A 27,613-nucleotide genomic window follows, 5' to 3' on the forward strand; every position below is an offset into this window, starting at 1 on the left:
TATAACACCTTCACTGAATACTAAATTCATTGTGTTCACAATAAAGCTAAATATTATATAACAAAAGTACAATATTTTAGGTTATTAACAAAATTAAAAAAACCCAAAGCAGGGTTTACTGTACGGGGTGGGGTGGGGCTGACGGTAAAAGTTGTCGGTCGGAGGGGGCGGGCAGAGTTGCCAGGATACTGTCCCACGCCCTCGCCAGGATCTGCCACTGATCACGACAGTAATTTCAGCATGAGCAATTTAACTTAAAGTAAAGAAGGTTTATCAGGAGTGGTTAAATGCAAAAAAAATTCTGACATCACCGACGCATCACCTCCCGATTTACGCCCATCACGTTTCGCAACAATCCTAAGAAAGTGTCCGCTGAAAGTTCTCATTTACAACCAAGGAGGTCGGTGTCCCGCAGCCATTTCGTAGGTTACCCGTTTTACGGATTTTGATCTCGCCTAAATACTGTACTGCTGCTGCGATGGCCTACGCAAAATACTGGATGTGGCTTGTGAGTACTGACGGAAATTAAAAATGGAATTACAGTTACGGAATAAAAATATGATCCTTGAAATAAGTCCATCGAAAGCCAGCTGGTATATATTTCATCGTTTAAGTATTTATGTTATAAAAGTGTTTCAAGTTATTACCTAGAATGGTAAGATTGTCATGATGAAAACAGTGGTTTTGACCGAATAGTTCATTAATAATGAATTGATCCTTTTTTTCTGAAGGTAAATTATGTTACACTATGTTTGGGACGCTGATTGTTTTAAATTAAGAGTTTCACTAACATTTCTTTCTTTTCACATTGTTTATATTCAAAATTGAAGAATATGTGTCCTGGTGATGTAGAGTAGCGCCTTTCAGTAATCATTGTCTGACATCCTTCTCTTTCTATAACAAAATGATCCGTAATGGTCCATTGCAGTGTTACAGCTGAAGCCAGTGGTCACGTGCGCGCATTTTAGAGGCGTCAGTGCTCCACATTTCGGGTTGCGGACCAAAAGCTGCAGGAAAGCAAGACAATGAACGCGGGACAATATAAATACAGTAATTGATGATATTTTACGATAAATATGATGCTGGACAAAATTGTGGAAACATTTCCACTTTTTAGAGATTGCAGAAATTTATTCCAGTTACCCCAGTTGCTTATTTAATCATCCAATGTATGACAATTGTGACCATTCTTTGATTGCTTATAAACATTACTGCCAGTATTTGTGTAGTAATTTTTAAACCGTAACTCCAAAATGCTAGATGTTTCCACAATTTTGGTCACTAGTGTACCAGAAATAACTTGAAACACATTTTCACTGGCTTACAACAGAAAATTACACTAGTACAGAAAGATTCAAGCAAATAATTATAGTGTAAAAATGGCAACTAAATTTCATTCAACTGATAGGGGTTGAGTAAATGTAAGTGTTTAAAATCCAGTTCCGTACTCTCTATCATAACCATCTGTCTAAATTACAGACATTGTGATTAGTGCACTCATTGTACCAAAGTTTCCATTTTTGGTGTTTGGATGGTGGATGTAGCAATGCACTTTCAGGGCGTGCATCCACACCCAGAAAACAGGTTTATCTTGTTGAGGCTGTAGTCATTAGTTTAGCTTGCCGCAGATTATGTAATGGTATTATTTTTGAAGCTGTTTGAAAACATTATCATAAAAATATGCTGTGGACAATGTTGTAGAAGGTGGTGGATTTATTATATATATATATATATATACACACACAGCATATATATATATATACACACACACACACCCACGCACACATAATTAACTAATTGCTGATGCTTGTGGATTACATCATGATATTTTTTTGTGCCAGTAAAGGATTTGCTCTGTAGTTGGATCAGAACATTGATGGTTTTTTAGGCATTTACTTCAGTTTCTGGCTTTACTTGTGTCGGTGAATCATGGGTAATGTATTTCAGCTCAATGCGATTGGCCCAGGGAGTAAGTTGAAGGTAACAATGGCAAGACAAATCTCCCCCAGAGGGCAGAAGAAACTTCGGCAGGAAGCAATGTTAGAGGGGGAAGCCCCTCCCCCTCTGATTGGCAAAGGGCAGGACAAGTTTATAGCCTTTTAGAACGGGGCAAATTCAGGCAGGTGGTGGGATGGCACCGTGGGTAGGTTGTTTAGGTCAGATGACAGGGTGGGACAGGGAGGTGGCAGGCAGGCAGAAACGCAGGTAAGGTTGGGCACGGAGAGGTTACTTCCTTGTATCTGAACCTCTGAGTGGTTCTTCATACCTTGTTTTGTAATATAGTACAGAAATATAGTCTAGCTTGATGGTGCTGTGTGTCACAGTCATGTTACATTCAAGACACGGTCCCTTATATTTCCTTCTGTTTCTATACTGCAGCAAACCCAGAACACAGCGCCCTATGACAGCAAAAGCCGACATCCAGTGGATGTTGTGTCTGTGGTAAGTATCCACCCCTGTTTGCCAGACTGTATTCACTGTGACTCACGCCCAGAATAGACAAAAAAACTAGACAACGTTCACTTATTTTGTCATTCGTGTTCAGGATCATAAATGTAACGCCAGTCAGGTCTTTGTTTTACACTTAATTTTGTGTGTAATTTTCACATTGTGGCAGGCAGGGAGCAACCTCATATCTTCGGTGTTTCACCTAGGTGTTCGGTTTAAGACACCCAGGTGTGGCAAGAAAAACAGAAAATGCTTTTTTATTTGATTCAGGGGAAAACAGAGAAATGGGGCAACAGGATTGAAATGTACGATGAATGTGTTGATGCAGAAATTCTTCTATAATTAAATATATTTGACGCTCCCTTTTCTGGAACATTACAAAATATGACTCATACAATTTTCATTGGCTTTCAAGTAAATCGGCTGAACTTCTACTACACCTTCAGCGGTTACTGTATCATCCTGGATGGTAGATATGGATCTGTGTCACTCACAAGATGAGAAAGTAGAGAGCAAGTTAGTTCTTGACGAAGTACCAAGGAAATGTCCCTCTGTAACTGTGGTGAGATAATTACACACAATGACGTGTCTGTAGATACTTTGACAGCTCAGTGCTTTTCATCATCCATGATATATTCCAGACCTGAGGATTACAGACCTGAGGATTTTACAGAGTTTGCATGTTCTCCCCATGTTGTCGTGGGGTTTCCTCCGGGTACTCCGGTTTCCCCCCACAGTCCAAAAATATGCTGAGGCTAATTGGAGTTACTAAATTGCCCATAGGTGTGCATGTGTGAGTGAATGGTGTGTGAGTGTGCCCTGCGATGGGCTGGCCCCCCATCCTGGGTTGTTCCCTGCCTCGTGCCCATTGCTTCCGGGATAGGCTCCGGACTCCCCACGACCCAGTAGGATAAGCGGTTTGGAAAATGGATGGATGGATTGATGGATTTTACAGACGGACTTTCCCTGGGTTAAGAATGTCCAACTCACAGACAACTCTTACTTACGAACAGACTACCATAATGCCTGTTATGGTTACAATGTAAGAGTTACAATGATTCACAATAACAAACGCACGCACTACTTTGCGATGTTCAAGAAAGCGTTGCGTGGCTTCAGTGATTCGTTGGCTCAAGGTACAGTACAGTACCATATTTAATTAATTTAATCATTACTGTGTAATTGTTATCGTAGTAACAATGTGCTGCATTATTATTTTTCCGATGGCTACAAATTTGACATAAAGACAGACCTAGGGAACAGATCTCATTCATAACCTCTATGGTCTGCTTGTATTTGTAATTTCAGAAGAAGAAGTAGGAGATTGCCACATCCCTTACATTATTTATCTATAGATATAGTCAGAATAATAGTAATACTGTTTCTAGTATTATCAAGCTATAATGCATTGAGTAGAGGCATTGATTGATTGCTTGGAGGATTGCAGTGGTTAGGGGAGGTGTGACTTTTCCACTGAGGTTGGGACTCAAACAGACACCCTTCCGATCCCAAACACAGAGACCTGTGAGCCACACTCCACGCTCATGGTACCATCTGACCATGTTACCATGGTCACTTTGTGTAATGCTCTGAACCCATATAATTCCAGGGGCACTGACTGCTCTCTCACCCTCACTTGAATGTTATTTTGGACAAAAACGTCTGCTGAATGAATGCATCTAAATGTACTCAAGACAAAAAATACTTGTATTTGTAAGTATCCTGTGTTTGTGTACCTAGAGTCATTCGAAGTCCGTGTCTGCCTGCAGTAATTTCTCAAACACCCTGCCTTCTTCAAAGCCAGTGCCAACTATTATTGAGGTAAATAAATTACAGTGATCAAACATCTTTATAATGAAAATACAGATACACAGAATTTGAATTACATATATTAATAATTATAATAAATTGCCAAGTGAGTAAAATCAGTGGTACATGTATAGTACGATACAGTGTATGTTAAAATTATTACTAATTATTACTGAGTGAACAGAGATAAACTGTTGTACAGGTGTGATTTTTGTGACAAATTGGGACACTATAGAGTTGACTGTGTTATTGATATAAATGTTGTTTTGGTGCGCAGGAAGGCATCATAAAAGCCGAGACAAGGTCGCGATTGGGTGAGAGGGACGACACTCTGCCTCCACATTACAGGACTCCAAAGGAGTCAGTACCTGTTGCACCAGTTCCTGTGGAAAACACGGTATTTTACTCTCCAGACAAACCATAATTCTCAGCTGAAATAGAGATCAAATCTTTGGTCACACTTCCAATTTATGACTAATCCTAGAGATTTTACTTATAACTGATAAGGAATGAACTGTACTTTGTTTTCTCTGTGCATTTAATTAATTGTATTCCTCTTATTGTAAAAATTAGTGAAAAATTTGCTTGGCCTTTTTGAAATTTTACTTGTTCGTTTTTCTTTTCATGGACCATTGTATTGAATATCCAGTAAGCTGGAAATAATTTAAGGTCACATCTGGATGACAGCAGAGGTTAAGTATGGAGGTATGAGTGGAATTGAACATGAATGTTTTTCCCTTTCAGCCTTCGATGGACTCTGAGACGGCTCTGGACATACTGACTGGAGACTTTATCCTTCCTTAGTTACCGCTGAGATCAGTTCCGCAGCACCTTGTTCCTGGCTGCATTTGTACTGCTGTGGCATCAACAGGATCTCAGTATGATATTCGACTTGGCATGCTCCGCAAATCAAAAACATTGATTCGATCACTCAAGATTGCTCTCCAGAACTCCTGTGTACACAGACATCTGTAGGAATCACTAATGATGGTACCTCCAGTGACAGTCCTTTTCTGAAAGCTTGTTTTTAACATTGTCTCATTATCTGGGCAACCGACAGCAAACACAAGATGAAAACTGAAATATACAGACAATGAGCATGTCTGGAAGATTGTAGTTTTATGGGCCATTGATTGATTGACTGCTGTAATATTTGTCCAGTCAAATATACTGCGTTTGTAGGCCTCATGGCATCCATGTTCGTAATGATTGACAGTGGAACAAACACCAAGGAGTTTTCCAAGTACAGTAATACATACAATATCCTTTTTAACCAAAACACATGCAAGCATCTTTGGAATACCAATATATCAATCTTCAGAAATTCTTGTAACAAACTATAAACATAATCTGGTTGTAGGCATGAGGATTAATATGCTAATAAATGAATTGTGGTATAATTTTGTCTGTTGAGTCTTGTTATTTATAAGCTATGGGCTGCAATTTTGTCAAACGATTAAAGGTAGCAGGGTTGGAACTTAAGAATTTTTTCTTCTAGCCAACTGGGCTAGTTCAGTAAAAATGCAGTCTGACATGGAATTATTTTTAACTAGCTAGTGGGGCCAGTGTTCAGTGTTTTGTACTCACACTTTGTCTAAATTACTTGCTTCAGGCAAGTGTGTAATTCTTAGTCCTGCTTCCCAGAGCCACAGCCTTCTTTTTTTTATTCCTTTTCAATTTCAGACAGATTGATCACCACACATGCCTGTGAGCAAACATTACTCATAGGCTTCTTGTAGTGCCTGTGCTTCATGAACGCCACCAATGGGCATTGCTTGGTGTCTTTTGGGAACCTGCCTGCCTTTCCGCCGATTTAGAAAACTGAATGGAAATGTTAGGCAGGTGGAAGTGAGAGTTAGGCTTCATATCAGGGCTCTAGAAAAAACCAAGTGGCGAGACTCACATAGAGACCCAGTGTAAAAAATGGAGCAGAAATTTCCGGTCAACAATCCGGGTCACGGGGACAGTGAATAGTTCCAAACGCTGACATTCACGGCATTGAATCAAGCACATTTACATTGCTTATCTAGCGCTTTAAGCGTCATTGATAAAATAACAGATTTTTTTTAACATTTAATGCATTAGCTTTCATTAGTATAGTAAATACTGTAGTGTTGTTTTTATATTATGGAATATTATTTAACATTGTACGACAGTTACAGAATGTAATTCGTAGCATATTACCAAAAAGCAGGCTAAATACTCATGATGTAATGATTACAATGTAATGAATTATGTATCTGCACCTTATGTTAGCCTCAAAGCTTCTGTTGGCTATTTTATTTTAGCCCTGGTTATATGAATATCCACCTTAATTAGCTTTGCAGCTTACCGGACCCTGCAAACCTGAACTCTGACAAGCCTGCACTGTTCCACCCCAGGCAAAGGTGGCTTCAACAAGACTGGGCCCAAACAACCAGATCACCATATCAATGCATACACCTTAACCCACACTGGGTGGCCAGAACCCCATAGCCAGATTGCCGTTGGAATGCCAGGCTGCCTGAAGACAGATACACATACTATACCCAAGTACAGGAAGCACCACCTCAGATTACCACTAGGGACACATATACCCATGTTTGGTCTGGGGGCCTGAGAAGTGATAGATCAGCAATTTAGCAAGCCACACACAAAAGATCAACCCCTAAAAATAATCAATCACAACATTTGGTCAGAAAATTTGATCTTCAAAGACATTCCATCACTTGATCTTCAATACCTAAGGAAGAACTTCAAATACAACGCCATTAAATTTGCATTTCACTCTTTCATTCTGGTTAATTTACTACAAATACAAACTTTCATATTGTGATTTTCACCAACAACGAATTTCCCAGAACATTTTTAGTGACGACCACGACATCATAATGTATCGTTTCCATCAAGTTGAAGACGGAAGTCCTTTAGTAACCAGGGGTGGGGGAGGCATTCTGTCATCAGAGCTCCTACATCGTGCTGCGTGAATTTCCATCTGTAATCAGATACTTCCCAAAGTTACTCTGTGTACATTCAGCTAAGATATGTAATTGTTAAACATATATAACATATAATGAGTTTCTGTCTAGTAAAATGTATGTTTTCTTGTGTTAATTGTGAATAAATCTTGTTTTAACAAAGTGATCTGACTTTGCTGACTTCAGTATGTTTCCAATAGATGGGGCTCATTTCTCTGGTCAGAGTGAAGCTGTCATTTTACTCGAATAAGTTGAAATCGCTACATATACATCTTGCAGCCTCTGAATTGTCTCCATTTCCCTGGGACCTGATGCGACTGCCCAAGCTGAATTACGGTGAATACCAGCTCAGCCTCTGAGGCGCACGTAAGCTCATATACGGGAAATGCCGGCTGAGATCCTGAGGAGTTATATGAATCGCCGGCCCTGAATGGTCATCTAAGCGACAATGTGTAGCGATTCCTCAACCTATGAACTGAGCACTACGTAGCAGATCCACAGATCACACTGTCCGCCAAGGGGAATCTGATGTACTCCACCATCCAGGATAAATGGGAGTTCAGCAATAACAAGGAAAGCCCAGAAGTAACCTGAATAACAGAAATGTCATGACTCTAAATAAGACTTTAGTTAAATTGGAGTCAGATAAGGTTTTACGTTGCTTTAAAGGGTAAGGTAACTTTTAGGTGCACTCAGAATGACCGACATGCCTTCAAAACCTTCGACTGTCCATTTGTATTTCATTGTTTGACCAGTGGGGGGCTCCCTACACCACTATGTTGAAGATCAAGCATATTATCAATTCTGTAGCTAAGTAATGTGTAGCCAGCTGAAGCTGCCAAGATTTGGTACTGAAGAGAAGGGAATTGCCTGAGTTTGCCAAGAGTATTTAAAGTAGTTTAAAGTACTTAAAGGTGAGTATTTAAAGCAATCCAGTAGAGATGGTTGTGCCGCAATTGTGTTCAGTTGAGGGACCAAAAAAGTAAAAGAAATGACTAACAACTTTATCACCTATGGATGTGGATCAAGGGAAGAAACAATGATAGTGAAGGGTTGAGGGAAGGATTATATTTAAGTGATGAGTCATTGTAAAAAGATAAGAAAATGTATAAAAATCAGTGTAACCCAGCATAGGACAGACTCTCTTGCAAGGTGTCCAGTCTTGCTTGTAACTTTGTTGTTGAAATAAAGGCAGAATCTGAATATCTGCACGATGTGGCTCCTGACTTCTGACTGGCAGGGAAGGACAAACCATAACAATATGTGCTCAGAATTACAATCACGTGAAAAAATTAGGACACCACATTAAATATTTCATCCTTTATCAAGAAATATCAAAATATCAATATTAAATCTTCTTTCAAATTATATCTGTAGATATAGGTGATGTAATTGCATCACCTATGCAAAAACAAGAAACAAATTCACTTATCTAACAAAGGAAATTAACTAAGATGCCAATTCCTACCTCAATGAGACGTTTTCTATAACCATCTATCAATCTCCGACTTCATCTGGCAGAAGGTTTTCCCTACTCTCCAATGCAGAATTCCTTAAGCAGTGTGATGTTTGAAGGGTGTCTTCCATGTGTTTCCACTTCAAATCACCCCCACAGCATCTCAATAGGATTCAGATCCGGGCTTTGATTTGACCATTCCAGAACTCTCCATGTCTTTCTTGTAAGCCATTCCTTGGTAGATTTACTGGAATGATTTGGGTCATTGTCATTTGTATGGTCCACCCCCACTTCAGCTTCAATTTCTGGACAGATGTTTTCACATTGATCTCAAGCACCCTCTGATATCATGAAGAATTCCTAGTGGATTCTATGATGGGAAGCTGGCCAGGTTCTGCTGCAACAAAGCAGCCCCAAACCATGACATTTCCACCCTCATGCTTCACAGCTGGTATGAGGCTCTTTTGCTCAAAATCTGTCTTTGATTTACGCCAAACACGCCCTTCGTTACTGTGCCCAAATAACTCAATTTCAGATTCATCTGTCCAAAGAATGTTGTTCCAAAGTCCAGGTCTTTCTCTAGGTGGGTCTCTGTCAAACTTCAATGTTGCCCATATGTTTTGATGACAGCGAGGCTTTCCTCCTAGCACAGCTCCAATGTAAATCAAACTTGTGCAGTCACTTTCTGGTGGTAGTGGCATGTACTTTGACATCAACTGTTGCAAGAGCTTCCTGTATGACCCGTAATGACATTTTAGGATTTTTGGAGACATCTCTCAACATCTCGTGATCTGCTCTTGGGCTGAATATGCAAACATTCTTGAGATCTTTTTATATTCATCCCAGACTCATAGGATCACTATAAGCTATTTCCACTGTATTATTAACTCTGTTGCTTAGCAACATGTAGTCAGCTGAAGCTGCCAAGATTTGCTACTGTAGAGAAGGGAACCACCGAGTTCACTGTTGGGTAAAAAAAAATCTAGCACAGATAGCCGCGCCACAATTATGTTTAACTGAGGGACCAAACGGTATAAGAAATGATTGACAAACTTATCACATAGGGGTTTGTATCAAGGGGAAGCACGAGAGTAACTGGTCCAGAAAGATGCCTGGAAGATTCCCTGTGATAAATATCTTGATAAGAAATAAAAGTGTATAAAAATCAGTGTAATCCAGTACGTGACACACTTCTGCAGTGTCCAGCCTTAGTTGTGACTGTGTCCTGCGATGGGATGGTGCCCCATCCATCCATCCATTTTCCAAACTGCTTATCCTACTGGGTCGCGGGGGGGCCGGAGCCTATCCCGGAAGCAATGGGCACGAGGCAGGGAACAACCCAGGATGGGGGGCCAGCCCATCGCAGGGCACACTCACACACCATCCACTCACACATGCACTCCTACGGGCAATTTAGCAACTCCAATTAGCCTCAGCATGTCTTTGGACTGTGGGGGGAAACCGAAGTACCCGGAGGAAACTCCACGACGACATGGGGAGAACATGCAAACTCCACACACATGTAACCCAGGCGGAGACTCGAACCCGGAGGTGTGAGGCAACAGTGCTAACCACTGCACCACCATGCCGCCCCCGGGTTGGTGCCCCATCCTGGGTTATTCCTTATATTGCACCTGAACTTTCCAGGATAGGCTCCAGACCCCCGTGATCTTGCAATGAGTGTAGAAGGTGGATGGATGCATTAAATGAGATGATAACTATACCGAGTCACAGACTGTAGTGTGTTTGTGGTCTGTACTGTCCTTTCAGTGAGTTGCCATGATTTACTGACTTCCAAAGCAACAATAATTCGCCCAGTTAATAAACGGAGAAGAACTGTGAATTTGGGAATGTCATCTGTTTCCTGTGATAGATGCCCCCCCCCCCCCCCCCAACTCCCAACATTTAATTTACTAATTACTGGGGTTATGAAGGTTTTTTTGCAGAGTACTTTGTGTGACTCAGTGGGCCAAGCTTCTGTGACTCAGTGACCAGGGGGCACTATCAAAAATGCCCTCTCAAAAGATCAATTCTAGGATTCACTTGCAGTCAACCATCTAGAGAATCTGTAGTATGTTGATAGAGATCGTCCTCCTGTGCAGATTACCACTTAAGAAAACCAATCTTTTTCCCCTTTCACTCTTTTTGAAGGCACCCTCAGTGTCTTCATGCCATGCTTCCTGAACAATCGTTCAGCCACCCCTAACATTTCCATGGTCACCTCATTCAAAATATTTAGAAAGAGTAATATCAAGATCTTCTTGTTGAACTACAAGTATAGTCACGACTTAAATGAGATTTTCAACCCTGATATAAGTACCAAACTTAGACTTGAGGCAGGGTTATTCAAGGCTAGAATGCAAATAGTATGTTACTCTCCATCTTCCAACTATTTACTTACTGGTCTGGGTGGTAGGACTGTGCAGCCTATCAGAAGCAGGTAGGGGTATGCCCTGGGTGGGATACTACGACATCCTGATATATTCCTGTTGATTTGGTGTCAGTGACCCTTACCTGCTTCTTGTTGGTCTGAGGAAAAAGTTGTCGGTCGAGACGTCGCCCGCTCCGGGATGCTGTCCCTAGCCCACGATCTGCCACTGATCACGGCTTTAGGCAGTAAATTGAATTGTATATAATAGTACATTAGGCAATTTATTAATTAGATTTGATAGTTTTTAAAGTTAAAGTTTCACACTGCAGCGAGTGTGATATGATAATACCATTTTCCGAAGTAATTTTACTATAAACAGCTTAAGTGAAAGTAAAGAAGGTTTATCAGGAGTGGCTAAATACAAATAATTTCTGACATCACCGTCGCATCACCGCTCGATTTACGCCCATCAAGTTTGGCTACAATCCTAAAAAAACTGTCCTCTTAATTTCGCGCTAATGATGAAATGACTGGATTTCCTCCAGTCATTTCGTAGGTTACCGGACTGGCGGATTTCGATTGTCATCTTAATACCAAACACAGTCCGTGAGTGCTGCTGCGATGGCCTACGCAAAATACTGGATGTCCTTTGTGAGTACTGACGGAAATTAAAAATGGAATTAGTTGAGTCCTTGAAATAAGGTCCTCGAAAGCCAGCTGGCTTATTAAGTACTTATATATATATATATATATATATATATATATATATATATATATATATATATATATATATATATATATATATATATATATATATATATATATATATATATATAATGTCATCAAGATAAAGCGCAAAAATAGTGTTTGAAGTTCTTAGCTATAATATTAGGATTGTAATGATAAATATGGTGTTTTTGACAGAATAGTTCATTAATAATGAATTGAACATTTTTTCTGATGTTGCATTAGGTCGATATGTTTGGGACGCTGATTGTTTTAAATTAGGAGTTTCGCTAACATTTCTTTCTTTCAACATCCTTCCCTTTCCGTAACGAAATGATCCGTAATGGTCCATTGCAGTGTTACAGCTGGAGCCATGCATTGGTCACGCGCGCGCATTTTAGAGGTGCCAGTGCTCCACATTTCGGGTTGCGGGATGAAATACATGAATACAGGGAGAAAACAAGCAAGTTTTATATACAAAAAGGCATGGGGGGATTCATTAATACAGATATCTTTGGATATTAGACTCATCATCTAGTAATGAAGAAAACTAATGTTTTTTCACGTGTCAGAGTATTTTCTTATAGTGCTTACTGTCTAAAAGTTATTCTACCGAAGAGCCAAGAGAGTTTGTTTCCACTGTGACTAGAGGGCTGGAGTGGGTCATTGGTTCTTTTACAATAATGTCTGGTGTTTTTGTTTAATGTGCAATGCAGCTAATATACCTTAGGAGTATATAGCGTAATGAACTTAATACTTGATATCGAACGAATATGGTGTATGTGTGAAAAGTTGGCATGAATAACTACTTTTTTGAGGTAAGTAAGGCAGGGGGAATAGGACTGAAAATTATGACTTGCCAGACTGTGTCAGATTTTAATTTGTTATAAAATTGCAAAGTAACACTTAAGCACAACTGAACTGTTTTATATTTAATAAAGAACATGGCACCCCGACTACAACACTGGGGGCCAGGGGGGGAGGGGTGGTAGTTTTGACCGTTTTCATATAATCATAAAATAGTACGGGGGCGGCATGGTTTTTATCATGGCAGTGGTTAGCACTGTTGCCTCACACCTCTGGGACCCGGGTTCGAGTCACATGTGTGTGGAGTTTGCATGTTCTCCCCATGTCGTCGTGGAATTTCCTCCGGGTACTCCGGTTTCCCCCCACAGTCCAAAGACATGCTGAGGCTAATTGGAGTTGCTAAATTGCCCGTAGGAGTGCGTGTGAGAGTGAATGGTGTGTGAGTGTGCCCTGCGATGGGCTGGCCCCCCATTCTGGGTTGTTTTCTGCCTCGTGCCCATTGCTTCCGGGATAGGCTCCGGACCCCCCGCGACCCAGTAGGATAAGCGGTTTGGAAAATGGATGGATGGATGGATAAAATAGTACATAAAATAGTACATTTCCCAATGGCAAAAGCTCTCGAGTTAATAAAGTTACTACTTAGTGCTGTTATGCAACCACGGGTGAAGTTATCAGCTCAAAGGTAAAACATATAGGTTGTCCATTAACTGGTGGATTACACAGCAATGTAAAATCTGAACAGCAATGTACTGTATTTAGGCTGTCCTTCTCCAGAACGTCTTGTCTTCTGTCTGGGTCTTCTGTGGAGCCCCTTCGGTGTCATGGTAAATTTTTTTTTTTCTCGTAGTAATCTGTGCTCACAAATTGGTAATTCATGCGCTCGAGTTACTAATTAAGATAAAAAGCGATAAGATAATCTTTATTGTTATTGTCACTTGACAACGAAATTGAGACTTAATGTGAGGCATGAGTAATGAAAGGATATATTAAAAATATACAAATTGCACTTACTATACATATTGCACGGATATATAAATTGCACTTATAAAATATAAAAATGAACAGTTCTGTTCAGAGTTTAAGGCCATGATTGCTTTCGGGTGCAAACTGTTTTTTAGGCAGTTTGTCCTGATTTTCATCGTTCTGTATCTGTTTCCCAATGGCAAAAGCTCTCGAGTTAACAAAGTTACTACTTAGTGCTGTTATGTACCACGGTTGAAGGCGGGCAGGTTGGCAGGCAGGAGGTAGGGAAGGACGAAGCAGGCAGGCAAAGGACGGGGGAAACTGGGGATTTATTGGGGAGACCGGGGAAACAGCGACAAGGAAACATAGCATAAAGTTATACAACAATGACGGACGAAAACCAGGGCAAGACGTGGACTCAAATAGACAGGACTGGGCGAAAATAGGACACAGCTGGGCAACATCGGGGAAGCACGCGTGGATAATCAGGGGGAGAGGATCGGACGAGCCGGGCATGACAAGTGCGCTCGAGTTAATATTTCGTGCTCTCGAATTATTAATCTGCACGCTTGAGTTAATAATTCATGCTCTTGAGTTACTAATCCGTGTGTTCAAGTTTTTAACTCGTGCTCTCCTATTGTTGATTAATTTGAGAGCATGAATCACTAACTCAATAGTACAGATTCTCTCTCTCTCTCTCTCTCTCTCTCTCTCTCTCTCTCTCTCTCTCACATACACACACACACACACACACACACACACACACACATGTAGGATATAGCTATCCTTATGGGGCCCGCTCATTCACTTCTATGGGAAAAATGCTAACGCTAACTATGACAACCTTAACCCCCACCCTGCCCTAACCATAACCATAAGTAACCAAGCAAAATGCAAGAGATTTTGCATTTTTTAATTTTTCATAGCAGTCACTGATTTTTATAGGAAACCAGGAAACCGGTCCCCATAAAGGAAAAAAAAAACGAATATTTATCACTTTATGGGGACATTGTGTCCCCATAAGGAGAGGATTACATCATGATATTTTTTATGCCAGGAAAGAATTTTCTCTGTATTTTGGTCTTTCTATTGATTTATAACACTGGCAGAATGTTCTAGTTTAGTTTATTATGTTGGTCAACCACAGGAAATTTCCATTCAACTCTCAAGTTGGCCTAGAGAGTAAGTTGATGGTGACAACTGCAAGGAAAACTCTAAATAGCTCTAAATAAATATAACATCCACTGAAGTCAGGGGCGGTGTGGTGGTCTCCACCCTGAATCCACATGCATGAAGTTCTCCCCATGTTGTTGTGGGTTTTTTTTCCAGGTTCTCCTGTTTCTCCCTACAGTCCAAAAACGTGCTGAGGTGAATTGAATTGGAGTTGTCAAATTTGTCCATAGGTGTAACTTTGTGTGTGTGTCTTGTGATGGGTTGGTCCCCATCCTGGGTTATTCCCTGCCTGGGTTATGTATGTATATTCCAAGATAGGCTCCAGACCCCTGTGAACCTGCAATGGAAAAATACAAAATACGTTCTAAAACAAGGATTTAAATAACGGACTATAGTGTATTGTTTACTGTCTCTTATATAGTATTGTTTACTGTCCCTTCATTGGGTTGCCAGGATACGAGACAGGTGCCGACAGAGAGCCAGGGGACGAGCTGGGCGCCGAACAGGGGTGAGGGGACGAGCTGGGCGCCGGCGAGGGGCCAGAGGATGAGCTGGGCACCGGCGAGGGGCCAGGGGATGAGCAGGGAGCCGGCGAGGGGCCAGGGGACGAGCTGGGACCCGGCGAGGGGCCAGGGGACGAGCTGGGAGCCGGCGAGGGGCCAGAGGAGGAGCTGGGAGCCGGCCAGGGGCCAGGGGACGAGCTGGGAGCCGGCGAGGGGCCAGGGGACGAGCTGGGAGCCGGCGAGGGGCCAGGGGATGAGCTGGGCGCCAGCGAGGGGCCAGGAGAGGGGACTGTGGACATCCTCGGCTTCTATGGTGAAAAAGGTCAGTAGAAAACATACTTACCGGGCGGGTGGGGGAGGCGAAACGACAGTGGGCCCTAGACAGGGTGCGGAGGAACAGCCAGGAGGCAGTAGGTCAGAGGAACAGCCAGAAGCAAAGGGGCCGGCAGGACAGCCGACGGGTCCGGGACTCAGGGACCTGCGTTGGTCTGGGACTTCAGGTTCTTTAGGTGAGATGCCAGGGTGGCACAAGGAGGCTGTAGACTGGAGCACTGGCAGGTTACTCCAGGTCACTGTAGGAGGGGAGAGGGGAACAGAGCATTAGCAAGTGCAGAAATGAAAAGCAGCAATGCAAGTTTCATATAATAAGCAAAAGATGATTATGGTTATATGTATTATCTGTTTCTGTGGATTTAGTAAACAGTCTATGGTATTCCATCTTAACAATGTTTTGTGGAGTAAATGAAAATAAATTCCTGTAATGGATGGTTTTACAGTCATTTTAATGTAACGTGTTATAATATAATACTGTTCTTTTTAAAGTCAGTCCGAGTTGAGATGGTACAGTACAGGAACAAAGTACATGCTGCTTGTTTCAGACTATGTAATTACAATATTCAATTAAAAATAAGATGCAATGTAGCTAATTGTCTGCGGAAATGACTTTGCAGAATTTTTAGACAGATAATATAGGACAACAAATGCTTTGTTTGTGAGATATACAAACTTTTTTTTGCTTTTAAGTACAAGCATCCTGTCATGCCGAACAGACTCCGTTTATCTGATACAAAGCCACTGTTAACGTCACAAGTCACACAGATGTAACACAGTATGAATACACAGATTACTACATTCCTTATACCATGTTTTATAATGTAGTACAGAAATATAAGATAACTGGTGTTGTGTGTGTCACAGTCATGTTACATTCAAGAGACTGTCTCTTATAATTCCTTCTGTTGGTATATTGCAGCAAACCCAGAACACAGCGCGCTGTGGCACCAGAAGGTACCCAGCGGATGTTGTGTTTGTTGTAAGTATCCACTCCTGTTTGCCAGCATTTATTCACTGTGACCAAATTCCCAAAATACCATTCAGTCTGCAAACTAGATAATGTTTTCATTTCTTTTCAGGATAATGAATGTAACGTCAGTCATGCCTTTGTTTTAGACATTCATTGTCAGTTATTGTTATTGGCATGATTGTTGTGACATGTTGACACAAAGGGACATTTTAGAGTTGACCATGTTATTGATATAAATGTTGTTTTGGTGTCCAGGAAGGCATCATAAAAGCCGAGACAAGACCGCGATTGGGTGAGAGAGACGACACCCTGCCTCCACATTACAGGTCTCTAAAGGAGCCGGTACCTGTTGCACCAGTTCTCATGGAAAACACGGTATTCTGCTCTCTCCTACTGCACGAACAAGGCCTCACTCTCAGTATAAAAAGAGATAAAATTTTTGGTTGCACTTCTAATTTATCACTAATCCTAGAGATTTTACTTATAACTGATAATGAATGAACTTAAGGGAGGTGTGACTTTCCACTGAGTTTGGGACTCAAACAGACACCCTTCCGATCCCAAACACAGAGGCCTGTGAGCCACACTCCACCCTCATGGTACCATCTGACCATGTTACCATGGGGACCTTGTGTAACTGTGTAAGGGGCAGCGTGTGGCTCTGTGGGCTAAGCCTGTGTGCCTGTAATCAGAAGGTCGCAGGTTCAAATCCAGCCTCAGACTGTGGGTCCTTGAGCAAGGCCCTTAAGCCCTAGCTCCCTGGGTGCCACTACAGGTGGCAGCCCTTCGCAGACAACTTCCTCTATGAAAAAAAAAAAAAAAAGAGCAAGTTGTGGGAGGCGTAAAGACAATTTCCCTACGGGGATCAATAAAGTATCGATTATTATTATTAATGCTCTGAACCCACATAATTCCAGGGGCACTGACTGCTCTCTCATCCTCACTTGAATGTTATTTTGGACAAAAACATCTGATGAATGAATGCATCTAAATGTACTTAAGACAAAAAATACTTGTATTTGTAAGTATCCCGTGTTTGTGTACCTAGAGTCATTCGAAGCCCATGTTTGCCGATTTCTCAAACACCCTGCATGTTTCAAAGCCAGTGCCAATGGTTCAATCTGCAGCTGTTGCTGAGGTACATAAATCACAGTGATCAAACATCTTTATAATGAAAATACAGATAGAGGAAAATCATAAATTTTGAATTACATATACTAATACTTATAATAAATTGCCAACTGAGTAAAAGCAGTGGTGCATATATAGTATGATACAGTGTATGTTAACATTATTACAAATTATCACTGAGTTAACTGAGGTAAACAGTTTTATCCTTACAGGTATGATTGTTTTGACATATGTGACCCATCACAATGAAATGAGTCTTATGGGTGCAGTTCTACCAGTGCGACTTAAGACTCATTTCGTGGCGACGAGTCACATATTGACACAAAGGGACATTTTAGAGTTGACTATGTTATTGATATAAATGTTGACATTTCTTTTGGTGTCCAGGAAGGCATCATAAAAGCCGAGACAAGACCGCGATTGGGTGAGAGGGACGACACCCTGCCTCCACATTACAGGACTCTAAAGGATCCGGTACCTGTTGCACCAGTCCTCATGGAAAACACGGTATTCTGCTCTCTCCTACTGCACGAACAAGGCCTCACTCTCAGTATAAAAAGAGATAAAATTTTTGGTTGCACTTCTAATCCTAGAATTATCCTAGAATCCTAGAGATTCTACTTATAACTGATAAGGAATGAAATGTACTTTGTTTCTCCTACATTTTATACATTTCATCCATCCTGTTTTAAAAATTTCATTTTTAACAGCTTGGTCCTGTTGAAGTTTTACTGGTTTCTTTTCATTGACCATTGTATTGCAGGTCAAGTCAACTGGAAACAATATAAGGTCACATCTGTATGACAGCAGTGGTTAAGTATGGAGGGTTACAGTGGAATTGAACATGAATATTTTCAGCTATCTTCCTTCACTGGACTTTGCGACAAATCTGGACATACTGACTGGAGACTTTATGCTTCCTCAGTTACTTCTGATATCACTCCCTCAAATTGTAACACTGGGTTGATTGATTGATTGAGTGATTGATTGAGCGATTGATTGATTGACTAACCTAATATTAGCTCTCTTTGTAAGCCTCATGGCATCTATCTTCCTAATGATTGACAGTGGACCAAGCATCAAGGAGTTGGTCCAAATACAGTAATACATACAATATCCCTTTTAACCAAAACACATGCAAGCATCTTTGGAATACCAATATATCTATCTTTAGAAATTTGTTCTTGTAACTAACTATAAACATAATCTGGTTGTAGGCATGAAGATTAATAGACTAATAAATGAATTGGGGTATAATTTTGTCTGTTGAGTCTTGTTATTTATTATCTATGGGCTGCAATTTTGTCAAATGATTAAAGGTCAGTAGCAGGGTTGGAACTTAAGAATTTTTGCTTCTAGCCAACTGGGCTAGTTCAGTAAAAATGCAGTCTGACATGCAATTATTTTTTACTAGCTTGTGGGGCTAGTGTTCAGTGTTTTGTACTCACACTTTATCTAAATTACTTGCTTCAGGCAAGTGTGTAATTCTTAGTCCTGCTTCCCAGTGCCACAACTTTCTTTTTTTTTTATTCCTTTTCAATTCCAGACAGATTGATCACCGCACATGCCTGTGAGCAAACCTTACTCCACCTCTTGCAGGCTTCTTTTAATGTGTCTGTTTTATGAATGACATCAACAGGAATAATTTCTTTGCAGCACGATACCCATTGTCATCTCCAGATTGCTGCTTCTTGTGTCCATCCAGAACTTTGCAAGGTCAAAATACTGTGATCTGCACACACCAACAAGTCCGTACTACAGCCAGAAGAGTTTTCTAAGTACACAAATAGATTGATTTGTCTCTTTAGAAACACCTTTAAAGGGATAGCAAAGAAGGTTCCAGCCCTAATCCTTCAGTGGTGTCCGCTACACTTCAAAGGGGCAGTTTTCTCTACCAGTTAGTCTCCTATCCAAATACTAACCAAGCCAAACGTTTCATGATGGAGTGTTTTCAGGGGAGTACAGACATAAGCAAGACATCATGGCTGCTAGCCTACTAGTCTAGTTCATTAAACCCAGAACATTGCCATTGTCATGTCAGCCTACTATTATTTTCTGCTGTGACATTGGCCACCATGGGGGACTTTAAGATGATCATGGAAACATGGGAGAAACGTTAGCAGAAGAAGGATCATCAGACAGTCAGTGCTTTCACTCTCCATCCTTTCCCATGGAGACTCGGGACTTAAATGTAAATATAAAGGCTGTTAGGAAGGAAGTGCAGCAATATCTAGGTCTGAGCTTTGCTGGGATTTGTGGGATATCCTTTCATTCTCTGCCTAGCTGTTCCCCTCTCAGACCTCATGAAGAAGGGGACTCTAGAGAGGTGTGTTGAAACCGTGCTGCTGCAGACACCTGACTGAGAGGATGACAACTGAGTCAGTCCTGAGAGCCCGAGCCTCTTATTCTGCAGATAGACGTCTTTGACATTGAACGTGACATGATATTAGCCCAGGAGTTTGCTGGGCGGGAAGCTCACCGTGGCAAAAAGCTGGTATGTCACAGTGGAGACGGATGCCCTGGCTGTCAAGTGGGCTGTCATTGAACTCCACTATTACCTGACCAGAAGATGACTCATGTTGGTGACTGAGCATGTGCCTCTTCAGTTGTCTTCTACCGGCTGTCCACAATATTTTGGGCAAATTTCATTCAGACTTTAGAGTTTGCCTCTTCACTCCCGTATAAAGCATTATTCCCGTATAGATCATCACTCCCGTACAGAGCATTACTCCCGTAAAGAGCATTACTCCAGTACAGAGCATTACTCCCGTATGGAGCATTACTCCAGTACAGAGCATTACTCCCGTACAGAGCATTACTCCAGTACAGAGCATTACTCCCGTACAGAGCATTACTCCCATAAAGAGCATTACTCCAGTACAGAGCATTACTCCCGTACGGAGCATTACTCCAGTACAGAGCATTACTCCCGTACAGAGCATTACTCCAGTACAGAGCATTACTCCAATACAGAGCATTACTCCTGTGCTTTCAGCCTTGCACTGGCTGCTGGTGAAATATATAATTGAATTTAAAGTTGTATTGTTTGTTTTAACAGCTCTTCATGACATGGCTCTGACCTCATTATTCCCCATTTTAATGTTTGATCCCTATGATCCTCTGACCAGATTCTTTTTACATGTTTTATTTCTCGCTTGAAGTTTAAAGGTGACCAGTCTTTGCTTTGTCTTTAACTCTTAACTTTATATTATATGTATTTCTGTTTATTCTCAGTTTCACATTACTTTCAGTTTCACATTACTTTCAGTTTCACATTACTTTTCAGTTACACATTACTTTTAATTTCACGTTTTTTGTCACGTGCTGCCTGTCATGGCCATTATGTTTACCCTCCCCTCCTGTTTCCCCCCTGGCGTGGCCGCAACAAGCTAAGCCAAGGGTGGGTTTGCCTTACCCTTGGTTCCTGCCCCTCCTAGTAATTGCCCTCAGCTGTCTCCTGTCTTCTGCTCATCTCCTTTGTATTTAAGTACCTCGTAGTGGTATAGTCCTTAGATTCGTCATTGTTGCTTGTCCACGCTTCTCTTCCCTGTTTCTGCTAAATAAACGCCCCTGTGAGGGTTTTACACTGCAAAGCTGCAATCTGGGTTGTGCTTCTCCTGCCTGGTGTTACTTTCATTACTTTTTCTCTGTTTTACTCATTTTAATGTTCTAATGCCTTGGCTGATTTTATTGTGCAGCACTTTGGTTAACACTTGATGTGTTTTAACTCTGCCATAAATAAAGGTGTCTTGACTCTAAAGTAGTTTTCTTGACACAAGGACACCAATTCCCATATTACCGGGGACCCCTATTCCCATATTACTGGGGACCCCTATTCCCATATCATTGGGGACCCCAGTTCCCATATCACCGAGGACCCCAATTCCCATATCATTGGGGACCCCAGTTCCGATATCACCGAGGACCCAAATTCCCATATCACCGAGGACCCCAGTTCCCATACCACTGAGGACCCCAATTCCCATATCACCGAGAACCCCAATTCCCATATCATTGGGGACCCCAGTTCCCATATCACCGAGGACCCCAATTCCCATATCATTGGGGACCCCAGTTCCCATATCACCGAGGACCCCAATTCCCATATCATTGGGGACCCCAGTTCCGATATCACCGAGGACCCAAATTCCCATATCACCGAGGACCCCAGTTCCCATACCACTGAGGACCCCAGTTCCCATATCACGAGAACCCCAATTCCCATATCATTGGGGACCCCAGTTCCCATATCACCGAGGACCCCAATTCCCATATCATTGGGGACCCCAGTTCCCATATCACCGAGGACCCCAATTCCCATATCATTGGGGACCCCAGTTCCCATATCACCGAGGACCCCAATTCCCATACCACTGAGGACCCCAGTTCCCATATCACCGAGGACCCCAATTCCCATATCATTGGGGACCCCAGTTCCCATATAACCGAGGACCCCAGTTCCCATATCACTGAGGACCCCAATTCCCATATCACTGAGGACACCAATTCCCATATCATTGGGGACCCCAGTTCCCATATCACCGAGGACCCCAATTCCCATATCATTGGGGACCCCAGTTCCCATATCACCGAGGACCCCAATTCCCATATCATTGGGGACCCCAGTTCCCATATCACCGAGGACCCCAATTCCCATATCATTGGGGACCCCAGTTCCCATATCACCGAGGACCCCAATTCCCATATCATTGGGGACCCCAGTTCCAATATCACAGAGGACCCCAATTCCCATATCATTGGGGACCCCAGTTCCCATATCACCGAGGACCCCAATTCCCATATCATTGGGGACCCCAGTTCCCATATCACCGAGGACCCCAATTCCCATATCATTGGGGACCCCAGTTCCCATATCACCGAGGACCCCAGTTCCCATATCACTGAGGATCCCAATTCCCATATCACTGAGGACACCAATTCCCATATCATTGGGGACCCCAGTTCCCATATCACTGAGGACCCCAATTCCCATATCATTGGGGACCCCAGTTCCCATATCACCGAGGACCCCAATTCCCATATCATTGGGGACCCCAGTTCCCATATCACCAAAGACACCAATTCTCATCACGACATTTCCCTGCAGGCCAATCCCTCATCTGCTCAGGTACAGCACCAATTTGGGTGTGGGCACATCAGTGTTTATGGTTTATCCCATTTGTACACACTTCGGACTGGACCCCCTCCTCAGCCAAGAGCATCGCTAAAGAAGGGAAGGTGTCACATTGATTCCTTGGGGCTGCTATCCATGCTGCTCTGGCTGATTGGCAAGTGGCTGCTCTTCAGCACCCTGGAGCACCAACGTTCTCTATTTATTCCAGATGGAACCTAGAGCAATTATAAGAGTTTGATGACCTGTTCTAGCCCTGTCCATATGGTCTCCTTCCAAATGTAATATTACATATTAATTTACTAACAAAAGAGAAAGTAAGACTAACTTATTACTAACATTGTAAACAATTTTTGCATTGTTTCATGAAACACAGGTACCAAGGAAAATTAGTAATTTATCTCAGGACTCTTTTAAAAAAAATGTTTCAGAAAAAGAAAATTAACTGCATTTTTGATGGGGACCCCGGTTGTTTAGCTTTTTTAGATTTCGGGTTCAGTTATTCCACAAATTCCTTAAGGTATTTTTCTATACGCGTACGTAAAACTACATTTGCAATTCATTCAGTGCTAGTAATAAATTTTTCAGTAGGCTTGTGGTAATTCTGAAATATCAAAAGCTTTGGCTGCTGTTTTCCTTTTGACAGCTTGATGGCAGTGTTGAAATATGTATTGCAGAAAGCAAACCTATAAGAATATTTTACATTTCACTTACTGAATAAATTTCGATGGAGGCCACATTTTTTATTTTCATATATAAAATTTGATTTTTCAAACTGTTGAGTGACTTCTGAAGAATTGCAAGTGAACAAATTACTTGATTCATTCAACCGCAGTCCTTTCATAACAATGTATTCAGAACAGTTTAAAAGCTACTCTTTCTTTATAAGTATGTTACATCCTAGGGGAATGTTATTTTGTGCCACTGTATACAGGTATATGGGTGGCATGACAGCAATTCTCACTTGTAACACAAGTAACACACTTGTTTCTTGCTTTGATTTTTTTTGGTTGCACGCCTTTATTGTACTGACCTGGTTCTTGTATCTTGGTATTGAAAAGGCAAAACCTGTACTTTAATACGCTACGTGACTCTACTTGACATCTGATCTGACTGAAATGATTCACATATGCCAAATGCCATTTACGTTTTATAAGTAAAATTCTTCAACAGTGCCATATAATCCCGAAACAGCAAGATAACCTGAGTGCCATATTCAGAAAACTCTTTTTTAATACAGCGAAACAGACCAAAATTTGCAACAACCCCACAGTCTAAAAGCATGGAAAAATGGTAAGTGTATCATGTTAAAAGAAAGAGAGCAGCCATCGAAGAATGAATCTGCCACAGCTGATCACATCACTCAATGCACAAGATCTCTGGCTTAGAGGAGATCATTTAGCACCAGTCTGATGGATTCATGAAGAAAAAAAAAATCCTCTCAGCGTGTCCATCTCCCTCCAGATTATGTTCTTCTAATATCCTACAGACCGTCCCAGTCTTAACCTTGCTAAAACAACATTTAATTCCATCCTCGATATCTTAATCGAGTAGTATTTGGGTGTCAAACAGCTCCTCAAGGAATAGTCATTCAGTGGCTAGTATTCGAAAGGCCTTCTGATTCTTTAACTGGCATCTGAACACTCAAGCACCATCATACCTGAGGGCTCCTTTTGTTAGCTTTTAATGCTGACTTGTGGAATAAACGCCTTTGACTATGCTGTGAACAACTGTCAGTGCCTGATATACGTGCTGAATATGGCTCAAAACTATTTAAACTGAACATGCTGATGAGGGGGGAAATCAATGTGCTAAACAGAGTAATAGGATTGGGTAGTGGCATCAAAAAAGGCCAATCCTGACTCTTTAATATCCTCACTCTGTGTTGCTGATAATGACAACTCGGCCAATCAGAGTGAAAAACCTGCTGTCATTTACATTTGCCACTGAAATAGCAGAAATTACATTGTAAACTTCCAGCAGTCATTCATTTGCAAACTTCTTGAAGATGTGGTCACACTAGCACGATAAGATATTTGCCTCTCATTCAGTTCCATTCTAGCTGCCCAACATGACAAGCAGAACATTCACTTCTGGTAGTGCGGAGAATTCGCGGGCCGTTTTTCGCTCAGAGTTAATTGAAATGGACTTTGACCCATCGGATTTGATTTGCTAAACCAATCTGGTGTGGCGTGGGCGTGACTGACCCCACACTTCACAGAAGTGCAATGGAATAATTGTAAAAAAACTCTCGGAGAAGAAGCAATTATGCTGCAACGACAAGAAATTAACAGCGCATTTAACCCTCCATACTGCTAGTGTGTACTTGCGTAGCGGTTATGTCAATCCCTGTTTATGACATCTAGCATACTTCTCATCTTATCTTGCCAAATGGTATTTTTAAGAACCACACTGTTCATTAGCTGAATGAAATGACCACTATGTATCCAAACTACTGCCGTATACCACCTTATCCGGTCTCTCCCATTTTCGCTTGACTACATAAGAACACTGCATATTTTTTGCGGTATAGTGACCGTACCTTTTCATTTGGGTAAATCTCATCATGTTATTTGTCTCCATGTTGTTATGAAATGATTCAGGATGCGCAGCTGTGTCCCAATATTTGCTTTTTTTCTGTCTAAGCTTTGTTAACAAATCCTGTGCCACCACTGACCTGTTCTTCTGTATGAGTAGAAGTCTGTTATGATGTATAAGGAGAAGCGAAATCAGATACAAAGGCAGCCGAATGTGGAGGGCAAGTGCTTCAAAAAACGGCAGCCATTCTCCCTCTTAAGCCAAAAGCATGTGTAAAACAGAAGATTTATGTACAGTTCCAGAAACATAAAATAAATAAAACCTTTTTTTTTAAAAGCCTCTTTAAATTCAGCCACTTGAACTTGCACCTTATTGCTTTGGACTCTCAGAAAGGAAGCTTCGTGCAGTGACTCACCAAGCACGCTTCTTTGCTACTTCTGCCTGCTGGTTTTCCTTCTTTCTCAGTGGCCTGCGATCTTGAGTCAGAACCTCAAATGTTTGAATTGATTGAGGTCTGGAGGCTACAATGACAAACGAAGGCCAGTCGTTCGGTGTTCAGCCCATCGTTCTACATTACCCACAGTTACTATCATTAATCACGATGGATAGTCTGTTTTTAACCCAGTTTCACTCTCATTTTACTTCATCTTTTTGCAGGCTTCATCAAGCGAGGTTAGCAATCAGCACTGGAGGACAGTGATTTTCATGCAGCACTGGAATACAGTGATATTCATGCAACCCACCTGCAGTCCCAGAAATGAAAAGTTTTAATTGGACTAAGTTACATAACTTTCGGAGTGAGGATACCCAGTGAGTTTCTTTACTGCTGATGGAATGCAACTTGCGTTGCCTGATTCTTTCATTTTCCTTTAGAAACTTATGCTGGCATTCTATTCAGGGTGTCCTGCTTCTCTGTGATTTGATAAGAAGTTGGAAGATGGTTGGAGGAAGACAGGTGTTTGGATAACTTTGGTGCCAGTAACACTATTCAACCAAACACAAAACGTTCTCTATACTGAATAAGCGGTTGGCATATGGATGGATGGATGAAAAAAATACACTAATTTATTCTGGGTGGTTACAGTTTATATTTTTAATTTATATGGTAAAATATAATTTTCTTTCTATTATATCATATTTTGATTTGGATATATTGGATATATATATTGGATATATAACCCCATCCTGGGTTGTTCCCTGCCTCGTGCCCATTGCTTCCGGGATAGGCTCCGGACCCCCCGCGACCCAATAGGATAAGCGGTTTGGAAAATGGATGGATGGATGGATGGATGGATATATATTTGCACTAATGTTGAGTATGCTGGCATTTTTTACTTCTTTTATTATAGTAGTTGGCCTGCTCTTTAGCATTTTTGCAAGCAAATCGGATTTGATCGCTACACGCGCCAAAAGACGGTCTTTGATGGCTGAATTTGTGCATCACTCTAACATTTACTTCGACCAATCTAAGTGAGAAGCATTTCTTCAGTTCAGTTTCGCCAACATTTACTTTAGTTAGCAGATGCCTTTGTCCATGGAGACTTACGGGTGAGACAAACAGCACATTACAAACGTGTGGCGGTCAGGAAGTCAGGAAGTGCAGCTAAGCTGAGCTTCTAATGAAGGTGCAAGTGTAAGCAGCACTGGAGCAGGAGCCACATAACACCTTCCAAACAAAATTAAAATCTTCTAAGATTAAATACTGAATCAGCTGAAAATGAAACATTAAGAGTTAACATTAACTTATACAATGGCACTATATTAATGCCATTGTACAACTTAAACCAAACACATTCTGGCTTTTCCTAAGACTTTTAAAATATTTTATATTAATCCCACAAAAGTGCTTTTGTCACTTCGTGCATGTCTGACGCTTCAGTCTCCTCCCTAACGAGGCCTGATGAGCTGCACCTGGTTCCAGTAATCCCTCATTAATCCCATATTTACCTGCTTCCCAGTCCTCTGTTCCCCAGTTCGGTCATTGATGTTAAGCCTGTGCCCTTCCCGGTTTCACTCCACCCATTTCTTGATCCCCCAAGATCCAGTTTATTTCCATTGTCTGTTCTTTGAGTTCAATCAACCTCCTTTGGTTTTGCACAATGCCTGCCCTCGAGTTCTTCATTCCTTGCAACGTGCCATTTTCATATATAATTATATGAAAATCAGTTATGTAAACATCCATTCTGGTTGGAGATAACATTATACTTTCTTTAAAGAAACATGTAAAACATTGTACTGAATCTGGGTTAATGCAGGGCTGCCCAGTCCTGCTCCTGGAGAGATACCACCCTGCAGAG

At 41.5% G+C, this 27,613-nt stretch overlaps 1 protein-coding gene and 1 long non-coding RNA gene across 10 annotated transcripts; one reads left to right on the forward strand and one right to left on the reverse strand.

Moving 5' to 3' along the window:
* The first annotated feature begins 178 nt into the window (after window positions 1-178).
* On the forward strand, window positions 179-18,904 carry LOC125709402 (calpastatin-like). Of its 9 annotated transcripts, none has more exons than XM_048977831.1 (7): window positions 196-508; window positions 2,380-2,442; window positions 4,189-4,269; window positions 16,772-16,891; window positions 17,565-17,654; window positions 18,035-18,154; window positions 18,411-18,904. In XM_048977831.1, the coding sequence occupies exons 1-7, from the start codon at window positions 479-481 to the stop codon at window positions 18,462-18,464; spliced, it is 558 nt and encodes a 185-aa protein (XP_048833788.1). In that variant the 5' UTR covers window positions 196-478; the 3' UTR covers window positions 18,465-18,904. The 9 variants fall into 9 exon arrangements, with proteins under 9 accessions (XP_048833799.1, XP_048833788.1, XP_048833811.1 ...); XM_048977776.1 differs by lacking the exons at window positions 196-508; window positions 2,380-2,442; window positions 4,189-4,269 and adding exons at window positions 11,538-11,692; window positions 15,164-15,535; window positions 16,466-16,525; XM_048977783.1 differs by lacking the exons at window positions 196-508; window positions 2,380-2,442; window positions 4,189-4,269 and adding exons at window positions 13,308-13,398; window positions 15,164-15,535; window positions 16,466-16,525.
* LOC125709441 (uncharacterized) lies at window positions 13,665-27,613 on the reverse strand. The gene is made up of 3 exons (XR_007382696.1): window positions 27,264-27,613; window positions 15,557-15,785; window positions 13,665-15,047 (listed from the first exon to the last, which is right to left on the reverse strand). It is a non-coding gene; the product is annotated as an uncharacterized LOC125709441 (long non-coding RNA).

This window comes from Brienomyrus brachyistius, chromosome 2 (assembly GCF_023856365.1).
Source record: "Brienomyrus brachyistius isolate T26 chromosome 2, BBRACH_0.4, whole genome shotgun sequence".
Classification (NCBI taxonomy): domain Eukaryota; kingdom Metazoa; phylum Chordata; class Actinopteri; order Osteoglossiformes; family Mormyridae; genus Brienomyrus; species Brienomyrus brachyistius.